The sequence below is a fragment of the Mustela putorius genome, unplaced genomic scaffold, assembly GCF_011764305.1.
Source record: "Mustela putorius furo isolate JIRA1106 unplaced genomic scaffold, ASM1176430v1.1 tig00000275_pilon_pilon_pilon, whole genome shotgun sequence".
NCBI lineage: Eukaryota > Metazoa > Chordata > Mammalia > Carnivora > Mustelidae > Mustela > Mustela putorius.
This window is the reverse complement of record NW_025421341.1, coordinates 15206395-15220227: the sequence shown is the minus strand read 5'-3', so window position 1 is coordinate 15220227 and position 13833 is coordinate 15206395. Positions and strand designations below refer to the sequence as shown.

Sequence of the window (13833 nt, the reverse complement as noted above, 5' to 3'; positions counted from 1 at the left end):
ATATTAAAAGAGAAGAAAGGCAGGACATACAGGGCACATTTGCACGTTACTCTAAGCTCTGTCCCTCCTCCAGCTACCCAGGAATTAAAGCACCCGGCCCTGGCCTTCAGAAATCACACTCCTGTCTCTTTAACAAACTGTAAATGACAAGAGGGCGGACCTCCGCAGTGTCGACGGTTCTGATTGGTCCGGCTGGCAGGAAGTGGGCGGTGAAAGCGTCGCATCTGTTGGTGTCCGGGGCTGCGGGAGGAGAGGCCGAGGCCTGGCCGGGCTTCTGGACGGTGAACCTGCCGCCGCTACAAATCCTGGGAGTGGGAACGAAGGGTGCAAAACGGGGTCACTTACTGGCGGTGGGCACGGGGCCCTGACAGCCTTTTCGCGGAGGTGCAGCGCCCTAGTAGCTGTGCCGCGGGGGGCCTTGGGTCCACTCAGACCACCGGGACTGCGCCGTGGCCCAGGAGCTGGAGGGAAGGTGTGGCGCGGGCTCTGGCCGCCGACCTCGCAGCTCGGCCGAGGCCCCCGTCTCAGCCCAGTTTCGTCTTTTCCCCTCTTCTGCAGGCTCGCTTCCGGCGTCATGGCTCAAAGGGCCTTCCCGAATCCTTATGCCGATTTTAACAAATCCCTGGCCGAAGGCTACTTTGATTCTGCCGGGAGGGTGAGTTTGGGGTACATCTGCCTGCATCCCTACCTTCAGCCCCTGGTGTGGAGAAGGGAGCTAGCTCAGTTTCGCCTGAAAGAAAGGGACGAGCATCCCCCTTTTTTAAAATATACGTCATTTCAGGATAAATATGTAAAATACATGTCAAAATATACCATTTGAGTTTGACATTTCTATGAAGAAGTCACTGTTGTTAATATTCATAATTGAAATAGCCTCAATCGCTGATAGTTTAAATTATAAAAATTGGCGAATGTGTCGTTTTCCTATGTAATTTTGCATTTTTGATCAATTTTGGTTTGCTTTTTAAAGAGAGGGGAGGAGTCCTGGGGGTATGTCACATGTTCCATGTTATTGCTTTATATTTGTAAGCAAATACCGACAGGGCAGGGTAAATGATGAGCCTAAATGGGAATGTGTGGTAAAGACATCTTTACACTGAAAGTGCTGAGAGAAATTAAGGACATAGGCCTGAAATTCTTTCTTCCTACTATTGCCTCTTTTTTGCAGGACATCCTTACAGCTGGAGGAAATAAAACAGTAACTTAATGTTACTTACAAACCACAGAACAAAAGAGAAGTTTGATAGAGGATACTATAGGGCTGTGTTTTCTCATGTCTCTTTGAATGCACATAATAAAAAAGAGGGAATACAGTTCTTCAGAGTGTCTCACTGAGAAATTCTAAGAGCTTGTTAGGTTGGGAGAATGATTTCTTTAAAGTGGGAACATTTTTTTTTTTTTTTAATTCTTCTAGTTTATTTCTTCTAAACTCGCCATAGGAAAAGCACTTTCCATGAGATATAATGGCCTTAGAGATTTCATATCTGCCAAGTGAACTTTATGTGGCTCTTTCGGTTCTTCCTTGGAAACATTTGTCGCAGTGGATTACTTCAACATCATTAATGCAAGTAGGAGGAATGAAAGAACTGGAGAAGAGTTGTAGGATAGAAGGGTACCAAAATATATAGGAATCTAGAGTCAGTCTGATTTTGTTTAAGGATTTTATTTATTTATTATTTGAGAGCGGGGGTGGGGGGGGGGTGGCGAGAAGGAGAGAGAATCTGAAGCAGACTCTGCACGGAGCACAGAGCCCAACTCAGGGCTCAATCCCACAACCAGGAGAGTATGACCTGAGCTGAAACCAAGAGTCAGATGCTTTACTGACTGAGCCACCCGGGCACCCCTGATTTTTTTTTTTTTAAAGAACAAAATTGAACCACCCAAGCAAAGCTTCTTATAATGATCATGACATCATATGGCTTCCCTTTGGCCATTTGGACCTGTGTTCTGTCTACCTCTGCAGATCCTGAAGTTGAAGTATTTTGTCCCATCTTGTTGGAGGAAGACCTGCTGTTTCATGCAGATTTGGCAAAGAGAACACTTAAGGATTTAAGAACAGAAGCCTTCAATAAAATACAGCTCACTGTTCAGGCTGTTTATAAATTAAATGCTTTTACAAATTTAACCATTTTAAGAGTGACAAAAAGATATTCATAAGTTTAAACTCTGGTCCCAAAATAAGAAAGTAATTTATCACCTAACACATGGTTTTGAACAGATTCCAGAAGCTAGCTAGCATACCAGTTCTAAAATTGTTTACTGGGGCGCCTGGGTGGCTCAGTGGGTTAAGCCCCTGCCTTCGGCTCAGGTCATGATCTCAGGGTCCTGGGATCGAGTCCCGCATCGGGCTCTCTGCTCGGCAGAGAGCCTGCTTCTCTCTCTCTCTGCCTGCCTCTCCATCTACTTGTGATTTCTCTCTGTCAAATAAATAAATAAAATCTTTAAAAAAAAAAATAAAAAATAAAATTGTTTACTGTTGAGCATGATGATTCAGACCCTCGAGATCTGTCCTCCTTAATTGCTAACACAGACGTTTCAATAAGGAATTGGTCTGTTTTCTGGCATCTATCAGAAAAAAGAGGGCTTTTGGAGACTCTGCAGATTGTTGCTGGAGTTTAAATAATTTTGTGGTCTGCCACAAACAATCAATATTCTCTGTCAGGTGACCTTTATTAAATGCAGTTATGTGACAAATAGAAAGTAACTTCCCTTCCTGAGACTGAGGTGTTCTTATTTTTGATCTCAAAATAAGGTCCAGCAAATGATGAATTAGCCATGATCTATGAACAGAGGACGACATGTTCTCATGTTCTGTCTAGTTGAGATTTATAGACCTTTCATATTAATATTGAAGTATATTTTATCTTACTAAATGTATTTTCAAGACCTGTTGAAATCTTAACCTCTTGGCAAAAATTGTTAAATAATGGGAGTGTGTCCGTCAGACCGTGTGGTTTCTTCTTCAGAGTGTGAAATAAAGGACCGTGGTGCTTCAGAAAAATGATTCAGATATGGTTGATAGTTTGATTTGCCTTATCAGAAGTAAAACTTAGTATCTTTTATAATAATTCTGATACTACCTTCTTTCTTGTTTCAGTGTTCAATCTCATTTTAAAAAATGAGATGATGATGTTAGCAGGTAGTAGGTTTATTTTTATAATCCTTACATGGTGAAATGAAATGTTTGTGCCCATGTAATATTCCCCAACATTGTTTTAAAATTTTACTGCTCTGAAAAATCCAAGTCTGGGAATCAGCAGTTTTCTAAAATTCTAGAGGGATACATTAAAGTGACCTTTTAAGACTCTTCATGATTCAGTGTATACAGAACTTGCGAAATATTTTTCAATTGCCTTTAGGATAAATAACAGTGTCTTTGTGGACCTCACAACTTACCCAGCATCTGTAGGGCTTTGTATGGATATCACTACCCCACCGTCACAGCTTTCCTGTGCTCTTTAATCCATACCCAAATTATTACTTGTTATAGACCCTTGGACTGCTTAAAATTGTCAAAGTATCAACAGTTCCATCCCTGAATGCGAGAATTTTGAAATTGTGGGGCAGGTATTACTATCCTGACTTTATACAGGTAATTGAAGCATAAAGAAGCAATGAGTAGAGCACAATTACTCAATGAATAGTGGATAAAGATGTAGCCAGCTTCACTCACTGGGCAGTATTTATGAAGCCCCTCCTCTGCTGGGCACTGTGCCGGCCGTTTTTTGATGCTAGGTCTGATGTTCTCTCCACTCTGCGTGAGGCTCCTGATTTCTCTGAATTTATTTTGACTTTCTTGCATTACTTCTACAGTTTTTAAAAATTGTTTATCCATTTTTTACAAGTGGATTTTATAAATGTTTATCCTCCTCTTTTAATAACAAAAGCAACGAGAGTGTTTCCTTAGGGAATTAACATTGTTGCTGCTTAAATAGCTGGAAAACAGCAAACATCTTCTGATGTGTGCTTAATTTATTAAGATGACTTTTATGATAATAAAAAATATTAGCTTAAATAACATTCCCTATTAGGTGGAAATTCCTGCGTGGCAGTTTTTCATCAGCAGTCTACTTGAGTATTTTATTATAAATTTGATGTAAGACATTTAAGTTACAAAGTAGTTGCTGCCTTGAGTAGGAAAATGTCATAACCCTTTTAAGTTTTATTAATTGGGGCTATTAAGGATAAAATAATTGTCCAGTTCTCCCAGGCAGAAGAAGTGGCCCAAGTGGAAACAAAATACCCTCCTATTTTTGATAGTTTCTAGTCCAGGAAATTGAACGGTCCATATTTTTTGATACTTGTTTCCCCTTTAATATCTACAGCTGACTCCTGAGTTCTCACAACGTTTAAACAATAAGATTCGAGAGCTGCTTCAGCAAATGGAGCGGGGCCTAAAGTCGGCAGACCCTCGGGATAGCACTGCTTACACTGGCTGGGCAGGTAAGTGCTGCAGGTGAGCTGGCGTAGGCATCGGAGAGGGGAGCCAAAGCATCACCTCGCGAGTGTGTCTTACTGACCCGACGCCCTCACTTGCATCCCGTGTCTGTGGTTGAGTAATTGCTTCCGGGAGAATGCGGTGCTCTCAGCCTAGCCTTGGGATTTGGATCTCGAACGGCACTCTGAATTTAGGGCAAGGGAAGCATATTCATGGAATGCATACCTGCCACAAATTTGGATGGCTGCTTATGGAAAGAAAAATTGATGTTTAGCATTACATAGTTAATTTGGAGATGGAATCTCAGTGGGAAGAGTTGGGAAGAGTCCCAGAATACAGTGTATGAAACAGAAGTAAAGAGAATTAATCCACAGAAAATAAAACATGCCCAGATGTGTCATTTTTTAAGTTACCACATAACGGGGATCCAAATGTGAACACAGAGTAAATCAGAAATTCCATGAACTAATCTTCCTGAACAGTCACTGATGTTGGTTTGCGTTCAGTGTTTTGCTGGTCACTGAGAGGTTGGAGAAAGTATGGGGAGAACTAGGACATAGATGTCCAAGAAGTGAGAGAGACGAAAGAAGGAATGTTGAAGAACTTCAGTTAGTTTACTACTGTAGAGAGACAGAAAGATAGCTTTATAATCTTAAAGAAGCACAGTTTAGAGACTCAGTATTTTCCAGTTACTCTGAAAAAGAGATCAGGAGGAACAGATTTTCAGCTTGAGAAATTGAAATTTGATTTTAAGGCAGTGGAGCTTGTCATGAGTGTGCCGTTTCCTGGGCCTCACAGTGAAGATAATCAGTGTAATAGGTCTTGAGCGGGGCCCAGGAATATGCATTTTGCAAGCCTCAATGGGCCTGATGTAGATCGTCCTCTATGGACTGCACTTTGAGAGGTTTCTCTGGCAGGAATTTACTAAAAGCAAACCATTTGGTAATGACAAGTGATTCTCTCTGTCCTTACGAAGTCAGGAAAGCAGATAAAAATCAGAATAAAATTATACTCTCAAGGATGTTTAAGGTCAGTGTTTTATAAAATAAGAGGAATGGACTAGTTAAAGGCTCTCCCTCTTAGTTTTATGGCCCTTAGTTAAAGGCCCTCCCTCTTAGTTTTATGATTTGGGGTGATTTTAGAAGCTCAACATAAGATGTGTTAAACATGATGGGGCATTTGGGTGGCTCAGTGGTTAAGCCTCTGCCTTGGGCTCCAGTCGTGATCTCAGGATTCTGGGATCGAGCCCCACATTGGGTTCTCTGCTTGGCAGGGAGCCTGCTTCCCCCTCTCTTTCTCTACCTGCCTTTCTGCCTTCTTGTGATCTCTCTGTCAAATAAATAAATAAAATCTTAAAAAAAAAAAAAGATATGTTAAAGCTGAGAATAAATGTGAAAGTATTTTGCTTCAAGAAGAAAGTTATAGGGCGCCTGGGTGGCTCAGTTGGTTGAGCGACTGCCTTCGGCTCAGGTCATGATCCTGGAGTCCCAGGATCAAGTCCCGCATCAGGCTCCCTGCTTGGCAGGGAGTCTGCTTCTCCCTCTGACCCTCCCCTTCTCATACTCTCTCTCTCTCAAATAAATAAATAAAATCTTTAAAAAAAAACGAAAAAAGAAAGTTATAACAACAGTTGTCATTTAAATGAACATTGCTATTCTCTACTTAAAATCATGAGAATTTGAACAAAATAGCACAAGTACAGTCCATAGTTATTTAGCTTTCCTCTTGATTTCCACATTGTTTAAAGACCAGACTTACAGATCTTTTCCTAATACAATTGGAGTTTCTATTATTTTGTTATTCCTGGCCAAAAAAAAAAAAAAAGATACTGAAACAGATGGCTAGATTCAATTTCCTGTCTATAAAAAGAGTGAATTAAACCTCTATCCTATTTACTCATTCAGATGAGTTTATATTATTACATATTATAAGATTATAAGGTACCTTGCTTTAGGGGGAAAGAAGTGGGGATTGACTTCAGTTTTAAATTAATAGTTTGACAATGTTCGGAAAAACCATCCATCAGGCCTCTACTGCCAGGACTATTTGAGAAACTAAAGGTTGAGTAGAAATGGAAATAGAAAAGAAATTAGACTCCAAAACAAAATGCAAGTGTGTTTAAATTTTTTGGCAGTGTGAGTTAACAGTGTCGTCTCCTTTGAATGCCGGTATCCTTCAACTTTTTATCTTTAAGTATTTATGATACTCATTGCTGGCTCCCAACAGCAGCTTATATGTCAGGCATCTTAGGCCAATTGGCATACTAAGCAGTTTAGATTGTTTTATGATGTAGCATAAAATCTGCCAGATAAATTTGCTAATGGCTTTTGAGGCAGGGGTCCTGATGTCTCTTAATTGAGCACTGTTAAAAAGCCATTATTCCCACATAAAATGGACTGTCTCCTCCAGTGTTTTCACAAGCAAAATGCTTTTCTTCCCCTGCCAGTGTTTAGACAGTCTAAATAGCATGAAACTCTGAGTTGCATAAGAAACTAAAGCTAATTTGACACATAAAATCATGTCAATACCTTCTCCTCCCTTTATTATATCTTACCAAGTATGGTGTCTTTATTATTACAATTTTATTGCCAGAAAATACATTCATAAACATTTTAACACAGTAGAAATACTTGCTGCTGTGTGTCAAGGCAGTGTTTACATAATTATGTGCAGATTTGTATCCTGTGCGTGTGTTCCCCGTATTATCTTCAAAGAGTGATACCTTTTAGAAAAGGATTCCATTTCTTTAACTTTGTTCACCAAAGTTAACATCGTATTTTTATAAATATTAATTTGTTTGCTCTTGTTGCTAGCTTGTCCAAAATTATATTATTTTGGGAAACATTTATTGTAGAAAACCTTTAGAACTTGATCACCTTCTTCAACTTGGATAGTTCTTGGGGCGCCTGGGTGGCTCAGTGGGTTAAGCCTCTGCCTTTGGCTGAGGATCCTGAGATCGAGTCCCATATCCAGCTCTCTGCTCAGCAGGGAGCCTGCTTCCTCTTCTCTCTCTCTGCCTGCCTCTCTGCCTACTTGTGATCTCTCTTTGTCACATGAGTAAATAAAATCTTTAAAAAAACAACAACAAAAATTGGTAGTTCTTGAGCATTTGTTGTCAGTATACAATGAAAGCTTTTGCAAGTTATCACTATGTAGTTTGTATAAGAAAACTTCATGATTATTATTAATTAGAACTTTAAATACCATCCTCTTTTGTTAAGTTTCATTCCCCAATTGAAGTATGATCTGATAGTTAATGCTCATTCAGGTAGAATTAGAATTTAGGATAGGGTTAGGTTCTGCTGCATATATGCCAAAAAATCAAAATTACAGTGACAATAAAATAGAAGTTTATTTTTCTTTTATGTAGCAGAAGGCCAGTGTAGTTCAGGGTTGATACAGTGTCCTTAGGATGTCAGTAGGAACCCAGGTTCCTGTCTTTCTGCTCCATTATCCCTCAGCCACTGACTTCTACCTCCTGGCCAAATAGCTGCTGAAGAGTCATACATTACATCAGCTTTTCAGGCTGCAGAAGGAAAAAGAGGCAAAAAGAACGCATTCCTCCCCTTTTAAAAGACTTCCTGGAAGGCCCACTCAACATTTCAATTCTACTTACATCTCATTGGCTAGAACATAGTCACATGGTCACACCTGTTAGCAAGGAAGGATAGTAAATGTAGTCTGTTCCCTGGGGTTAAGTGGATGTGGGGATAAGACCTAGCAACCTCTGCTGTAAGTCCTGTGTAACAGGAGAAGTGATACTTTTTTTTTATTCCTGTGTTTGCACAAGACATTTGGACAATGAGCCTTAATTCTTTCAATCCTTAATTTTTTCCATCTAAATGTCTGTCCATCTGGGGGAAGTTTTGCCTATACAATATTTTGAAATTTCCTAAGCAATATTTTGCCTGTTCTCTGTTTCTAGGGAGACTCACGTTACTTAAAATTGAAATATTGGACTATTGAAAAAATTACATTTTTTCCATTTTCTGTCTTTTCAGGAAAAATTGAAACTAATAGTGACGAGATTTACTAGAATTTCTGTACCTATGTTATGTATACCATAATACCATATACCTATGTTTTATATACCATAGAAAGTACTGTGTATGTGATTTTTATTGGTAAGGGGAATGTATATAGGTTTAAATAAAAATTTAGAAGAAGCAAATCACTGCTTTAGAAAGTATTTCACTTTACAAACTATTTTACAGCTGAAATTATCTTGGTTTTTATTGACAGGATATAACGGTGAGAAGAACAGTTAACACAGGCTTGTAATAGGGTTCAGATGTCATTTTCACTAAAGCCTACGTATTCACTCCTGTGGGTTGTCAGTGCAGTTTTACAGCTTCTACCTTTTTTAATTCACAACAGAGGGATAAAATGCCTTGACCCTAGGAAAGGGGGGAGGGGAGAATTTTTCAAACCTCGCAGCCATCTCGTATTGGCCAGGGAGGCAGTTACGGTAATAAAATCACTCTGGAGTCTCATGCTTATCCAGGAATGAAGTATTGTGAATAATCAATTTTGCAGACAGTAATTGAGAATTAACAAATTATTACTGATGTTCAGAAACAAGAATTCAATAATTTTAATAGTAAAATATATTGAGTAAATTTTGGTTCCCAAGGGAATGAGGATCATCAATATGCAGTTCTTGATCATTTTACTGGTAAAGGACAGGCGTAAAGATTAAAAGTGATTGCTATTAATAAAATGTTGGTAGGATCAGCATTTGAATGACAGGAGCCAGAGTGTATGTGCATGTGCCTCAGTAACTAATGTCCTATGCCAGACACCATTCTAAGTGCTTTGCATTAATTAGCTAACCTAAATCTCAGAACTACTCTACGGCATGGATACTATTTGTATCCCCATTTCAGAGATGAGAAAACTGAAGCAAAACTAGGCTGAGTACGTATGGAAGGTTACAGAGCCAGTAAGTGAGAAAGTTAGGAATCAATGCTACAAGTGTTATCTTTAGAAGCCTGGTCTTTCCCCCATGAGAATGTGTGCCCTCATGTGTATATCTACTCTCCACATCTACATCTGGGTTCACTCCATACATTTGATAAGTGAAAAAGGTCTACACATAACCGTAAGACGGAGTGAGTTGAGCAGTGATAACGTGATGATACCATGCTGTACATACATTTTAGAAGTGGCTAATGACTAGTCAGTTTTAAGTGTTTTAGAAAAAAATTAGATGAAAGAAAGTGGGAAGCATGAGTTTGGTAAGAGTAATTACTATTTAAAAGTCTATAGGAAGAAGTTATTTGGGATTGGATGTAAAGTAAACCCTGGAAAGATTTATGGGCATTTGCAGCCAGAAGAATGAAATCTCTAGCATTCTGCTACAGAAGTTGCTTCCTGCTTCCTAATCCTGAATTAATATATTCAGCGTGGTTTCAAGATAGAAAATTAAGTGGGCCAAAACAGAAGCTTGTCCTCATAATTGCTTGTATTTGAAAAGGCTTGTTGAGGATCTTTGCGTATGAAGTATTACCCATAGACTGAAAACAATCAGTAGCTCTTACAGCTGTTAATAAGCGATATTGGAAATGAACAGGCCCAGTTCTTTTCACTGAAATCCTCTTTTATAAAATTTAGTACATTGAAGTGTAATGCATCATGATACTGATGTATAACATATGACAACAATAAGTACTGAATTATTCATTCTCAGCCATAATCCTTTCCTGGTAGATTTACCAGTTCTTTATAGGATGCACTCCCAGCTTGGGAAGCAGGGCAAACATTCTGGTTCTTCAGATGCTCCATCAAGAAGTGTTCTTTATGTCATGCACATAGCAGCAGACAGTGCAAAAAAAAAACCGGAGTGGAGGTCTCTTAAGATCAAACCCAATGGCCAGCTACCGAGTAGTCCTAATTGGTGTTTGGGAATCTGTTGGGACTCACCAGAGAGCCTCACAGCCCCTGCCTTTGGGCTGCTCTGGGTTTTGTTCCAGGTAGCTCTAGGTTCCAGGAAGAAAAAAATTCTAAAATGGCTTGTAAAATAGAAATTACAAAACACTGGTGAGAAATTGTTATTATAAAGAATTAAATGACTAGATGAAGTATTCTCGTGTTAGAAATAAGCGTTTGAGAGGAAAGATTGCTGCCCTTGCAGATAACATAGGAGAAAAGGTAAGTAAACCCAAAGGATAACTGATCTCACTAGTGTCTTTAAGACAGAACGAGAGAAAGTGCTGGCCCTCATTTAATTTCATTTTTTCCCCACTCTTAACTGTGATGATTCCTAAGGGAAATGATCCGCTCACACTCAAAAAAAAAAAAAAAATACACACAGGACTCTAGGGGCTTTAGTTCTAAAAGACGTAACCCAATCTTCTATAACCAACTCACAAAGTTAATGAGGCTAAGATCAGCATATATTTCCTCTTTTCAAGTATTAGATAACATTTTAAATAAGAGGATATGCAGCATAATCCCTCGGGTAATATTAACTTGCGCTCTAAATGCAAGTCATTAAAGTGTTTCAAGATGCTCTTCCTCTGATCTGCCAAATGTATAGCCTTTGAGCTACAGCTTTAGCATGTGGGACTTAGTTTCTGCTGATACCAGACTTATTTGAAAGGAATCACTCTGGCCAGGTATCTTTTCTTTGCAATTTGATCTTTTTATTACGTAGCTCTTCAATCTGAGCCAGCATTTCAATGTTTAATTTAAGCCCTAGTCCTGTGTCCTTCACCTTCGTAAGAAGCACATACGCATTCCAGCCAGAGCTGTCAGGGCAAACGGAAGGAATAAAGGGTGTGGATCTCCACTGGGTTCATTAGAGCCCTTCAGAGTGACCACTAGGTAGAGACCAGCCAGAGCACTTTCTTGCAGACTGCGCTTTCTCTGGGGTTGATGTCATTGTATTGTAGGTTATCTTGAGTGACTTAGATACAGGCTTGAAACAGCTTAGGGTTTAAATGCTAGCAGTGTGCTTGGGTGAAACACTGAGAGCAGGAAGAAAATGTTGATGGATCAGAAGAAATGATACCTAAGCAATTTGTCTTTTACAGACAACAACAAGGAGGCTGGGGCTTTGTCATTTTTTTATTCCAGTAACTCGAGCACTTAACACAATGCCAGACCCATAGTTGGTGCTTAATACATATTTACCTAATGGATGGATGAATGAATGAATGAATGAATGAACGAATGAACAAATGAAGGGAGAGTGTTCTGCAATTACTGTTCTATAGTATACCACCTATACAAACTAAAAACAATAAAGCAAACTAAGTGGAATGAGGAAAGAGTGGAATTCAACTCATTTCATACGTCTTAGGATGTAGAAGAGTCCATCACATCTCTTTGCCTTGACTTCTGATCCAGTTGAAAAATGAACTCAAAAATTAGAGAAGGTTTATAATATCACTTTCTACTTGATAAAGCTGAATAGAGAGCCTCTCGTTTAGACATAGTTGTAAAATGGGTTTCTTTTTTGCTGCCTGACTTGAACTTAACCTCCTCAAACAGAGCATCTAGATAGTACAAATATAGATTACTACATGAGAAAAAGAGAGAAGAGGGAACACCTAAAGTCAGACAACTCCCAGAAAGCTCAAGAGAAGGGCCAGATGGCACATGTATAGAGAACATTTTTCTAGTCAGAGGAGCCAGCAAGGGTGGAGAGAGGCAGGAACATGCGAAGACTATGCTTCCCTCTCTTCTTTCTGTCCTTTTCATTCAGGCATTAGAGATAGGACAAAGCGACTGATTCAATGCTGGAAAATCATTCTGATGGGGTTGGGTGTTTATCGAGTAGTTACTATGTGCTAGGGACTTGTAATAATCAGCATGATTCACAGTAACTATGGAGTAGCTATTTCATAGGTGAACATGCTTAGGCACAGAGAGGTTTCGTAAATGAGGTAAAAAAAAAAACACACATAGTGAGTGACTGGTGGCTTCAATCCCAGGCATTGATCCCTGAGCCTGAGCCTTTAGTGATGACTCTGTTGAAAGATTTATCACCTGTGAATGGCGGGCTGAATAAGAGACTAAGGGCACTTACCATTTTGACAGTTACGAGGCAGGGCACTAAAGGAAGGGGGAGGAAACTGTGAGGTCTCCTCTTTTTTAAGTGTTTTTCCTATTGGACAGTCAGCTCTGGAAATACATAAAAAAGAGAAAAGACGCATCTTCTGAGTGCTCGTCTGCCCTCTTTTCTACTTCTTTGCTTGGGACAATAATTATTGGTGCGGAGTCACAGCTGATTTTCTCCCCATATCACCTGTACTCGGGTATTTGGAGAACAGCAGCTGTCAGTGGACTGCAAGCTGTGCTGCTTGGCTTTAAGCGGACAGCTGAGCAGATATGCTGCTCTGGGCAGTGTTGACATACAGGCTTTTTGGACAGCTCTGTGCACAGTAACCACAGTGACTGGGAATGGGAATCCTGCCCTAAAGACGACTGTAGTTTTGTCTTGTTTTGTTTTGTTTACAGAGAGGGAGATAGGGAGGGGGAGAGAGAGAATCCCAAGTAGACTCCCTGCTGAGCACAGAGCCTGATGTGGGAGCTCATCTCAGGACCCTGAGATCATTACCTGAGCCAAAATCGGGAGTTTAGCCGACTGAGCTACCCAGGTGCCCCTAGACAAGTGTAATTTTTTTGAAAAAATAAAAATGCACTTAGTCAGACACAAAATTAAGAAACCATTACAAAGTACGAAAAAGTACCAACCTGACAGAGAAAGACAGGTGATCATACTGTATAGGGTTAACTAGAGAATTTCTGGTCACTTTTATTTTCATAAATCTGAAAGGGAAAAAATATGGTATTGATAAGCTTTCAAAGTTTTAACTAGGGAGAAGTTTATTTGAAACAACCCATCACCTTTTTAGGGAGTTCCTATCTACATATCACTCAAAAGTATTGAGACCTGTTCTTGGGTGTTAGTTGGGTACCTCCAGTGATGCCAGTGGTATTTCAGTCTGAGCGTGACTTTTCCTACCAGGGTGCACAAAGAGAATCTTTAAAAGACCCCAATCTGCAAGGAAGTACTTTGCAGAGAGAAACTACCATGGCAAAGGTTCTTACATCAGTGCAGACTGGTTATAAAAGAACACTATTGAGGAATAATCTCTAAAGTGCAGAATTATAGACAAGTGTTTTTTAGAGTTCATACATCTGTGGAGATTTTTATCATGTCCACATACATTTGAGATGTGCGAAGGTCTTGATTGGTCAAGATGAATAGGACTAATGAACTCGGAAATTCAAAGGCTTAGTATTAATTACTCCTCAACAGCTGGCTATATTTATAGTACTACTGGGGATAAGTAGCTGAGTAAGGAAATTGCAGATTTAGAAGTGTCCCTAAGCAGTTTACCCTCCCTTCCCAGAGTAAGAGCTACAGAAGGAGACAGAGTAGAAAA

At 39.6% G+C, this 13833-nt stretch overlaps 1 protein-coding gene across 6 annotated transcripts in view; it reads left to right on the top strand.

The window, feature by feature from the left end:
- Positions 1-202: 202 nt before the first annotated feature.
- LANCL1 (LanC like 1) overlaps positions 203-13833 on the top strand; it is a 38494-nt gene continuing 24863 nt past the window's right edge. Inside the window, exons 1-3 of one of the 6 annotated variants that reach the window (XM_004767018.3) lie at positions 203-324; positions 559-655; positions 4326-4443. In XM_004767018.3, the coding sequence (XP_004767075.1) occupies positions 575-655; positions 4326-4443 (199 nt within the window). In that variant the 5' untranslated portion in view covers positions 203-324; positions 559-574. Of the gene's footprint in view, positions 656-4325; positions 4444-13833 lie in introns of all 6 variants that reach the window. The other 5 variants (XM_004767020.3, XM_004767019.3, XM_013063790.2 and 2 more) reach the window with 5 other exon arrangements.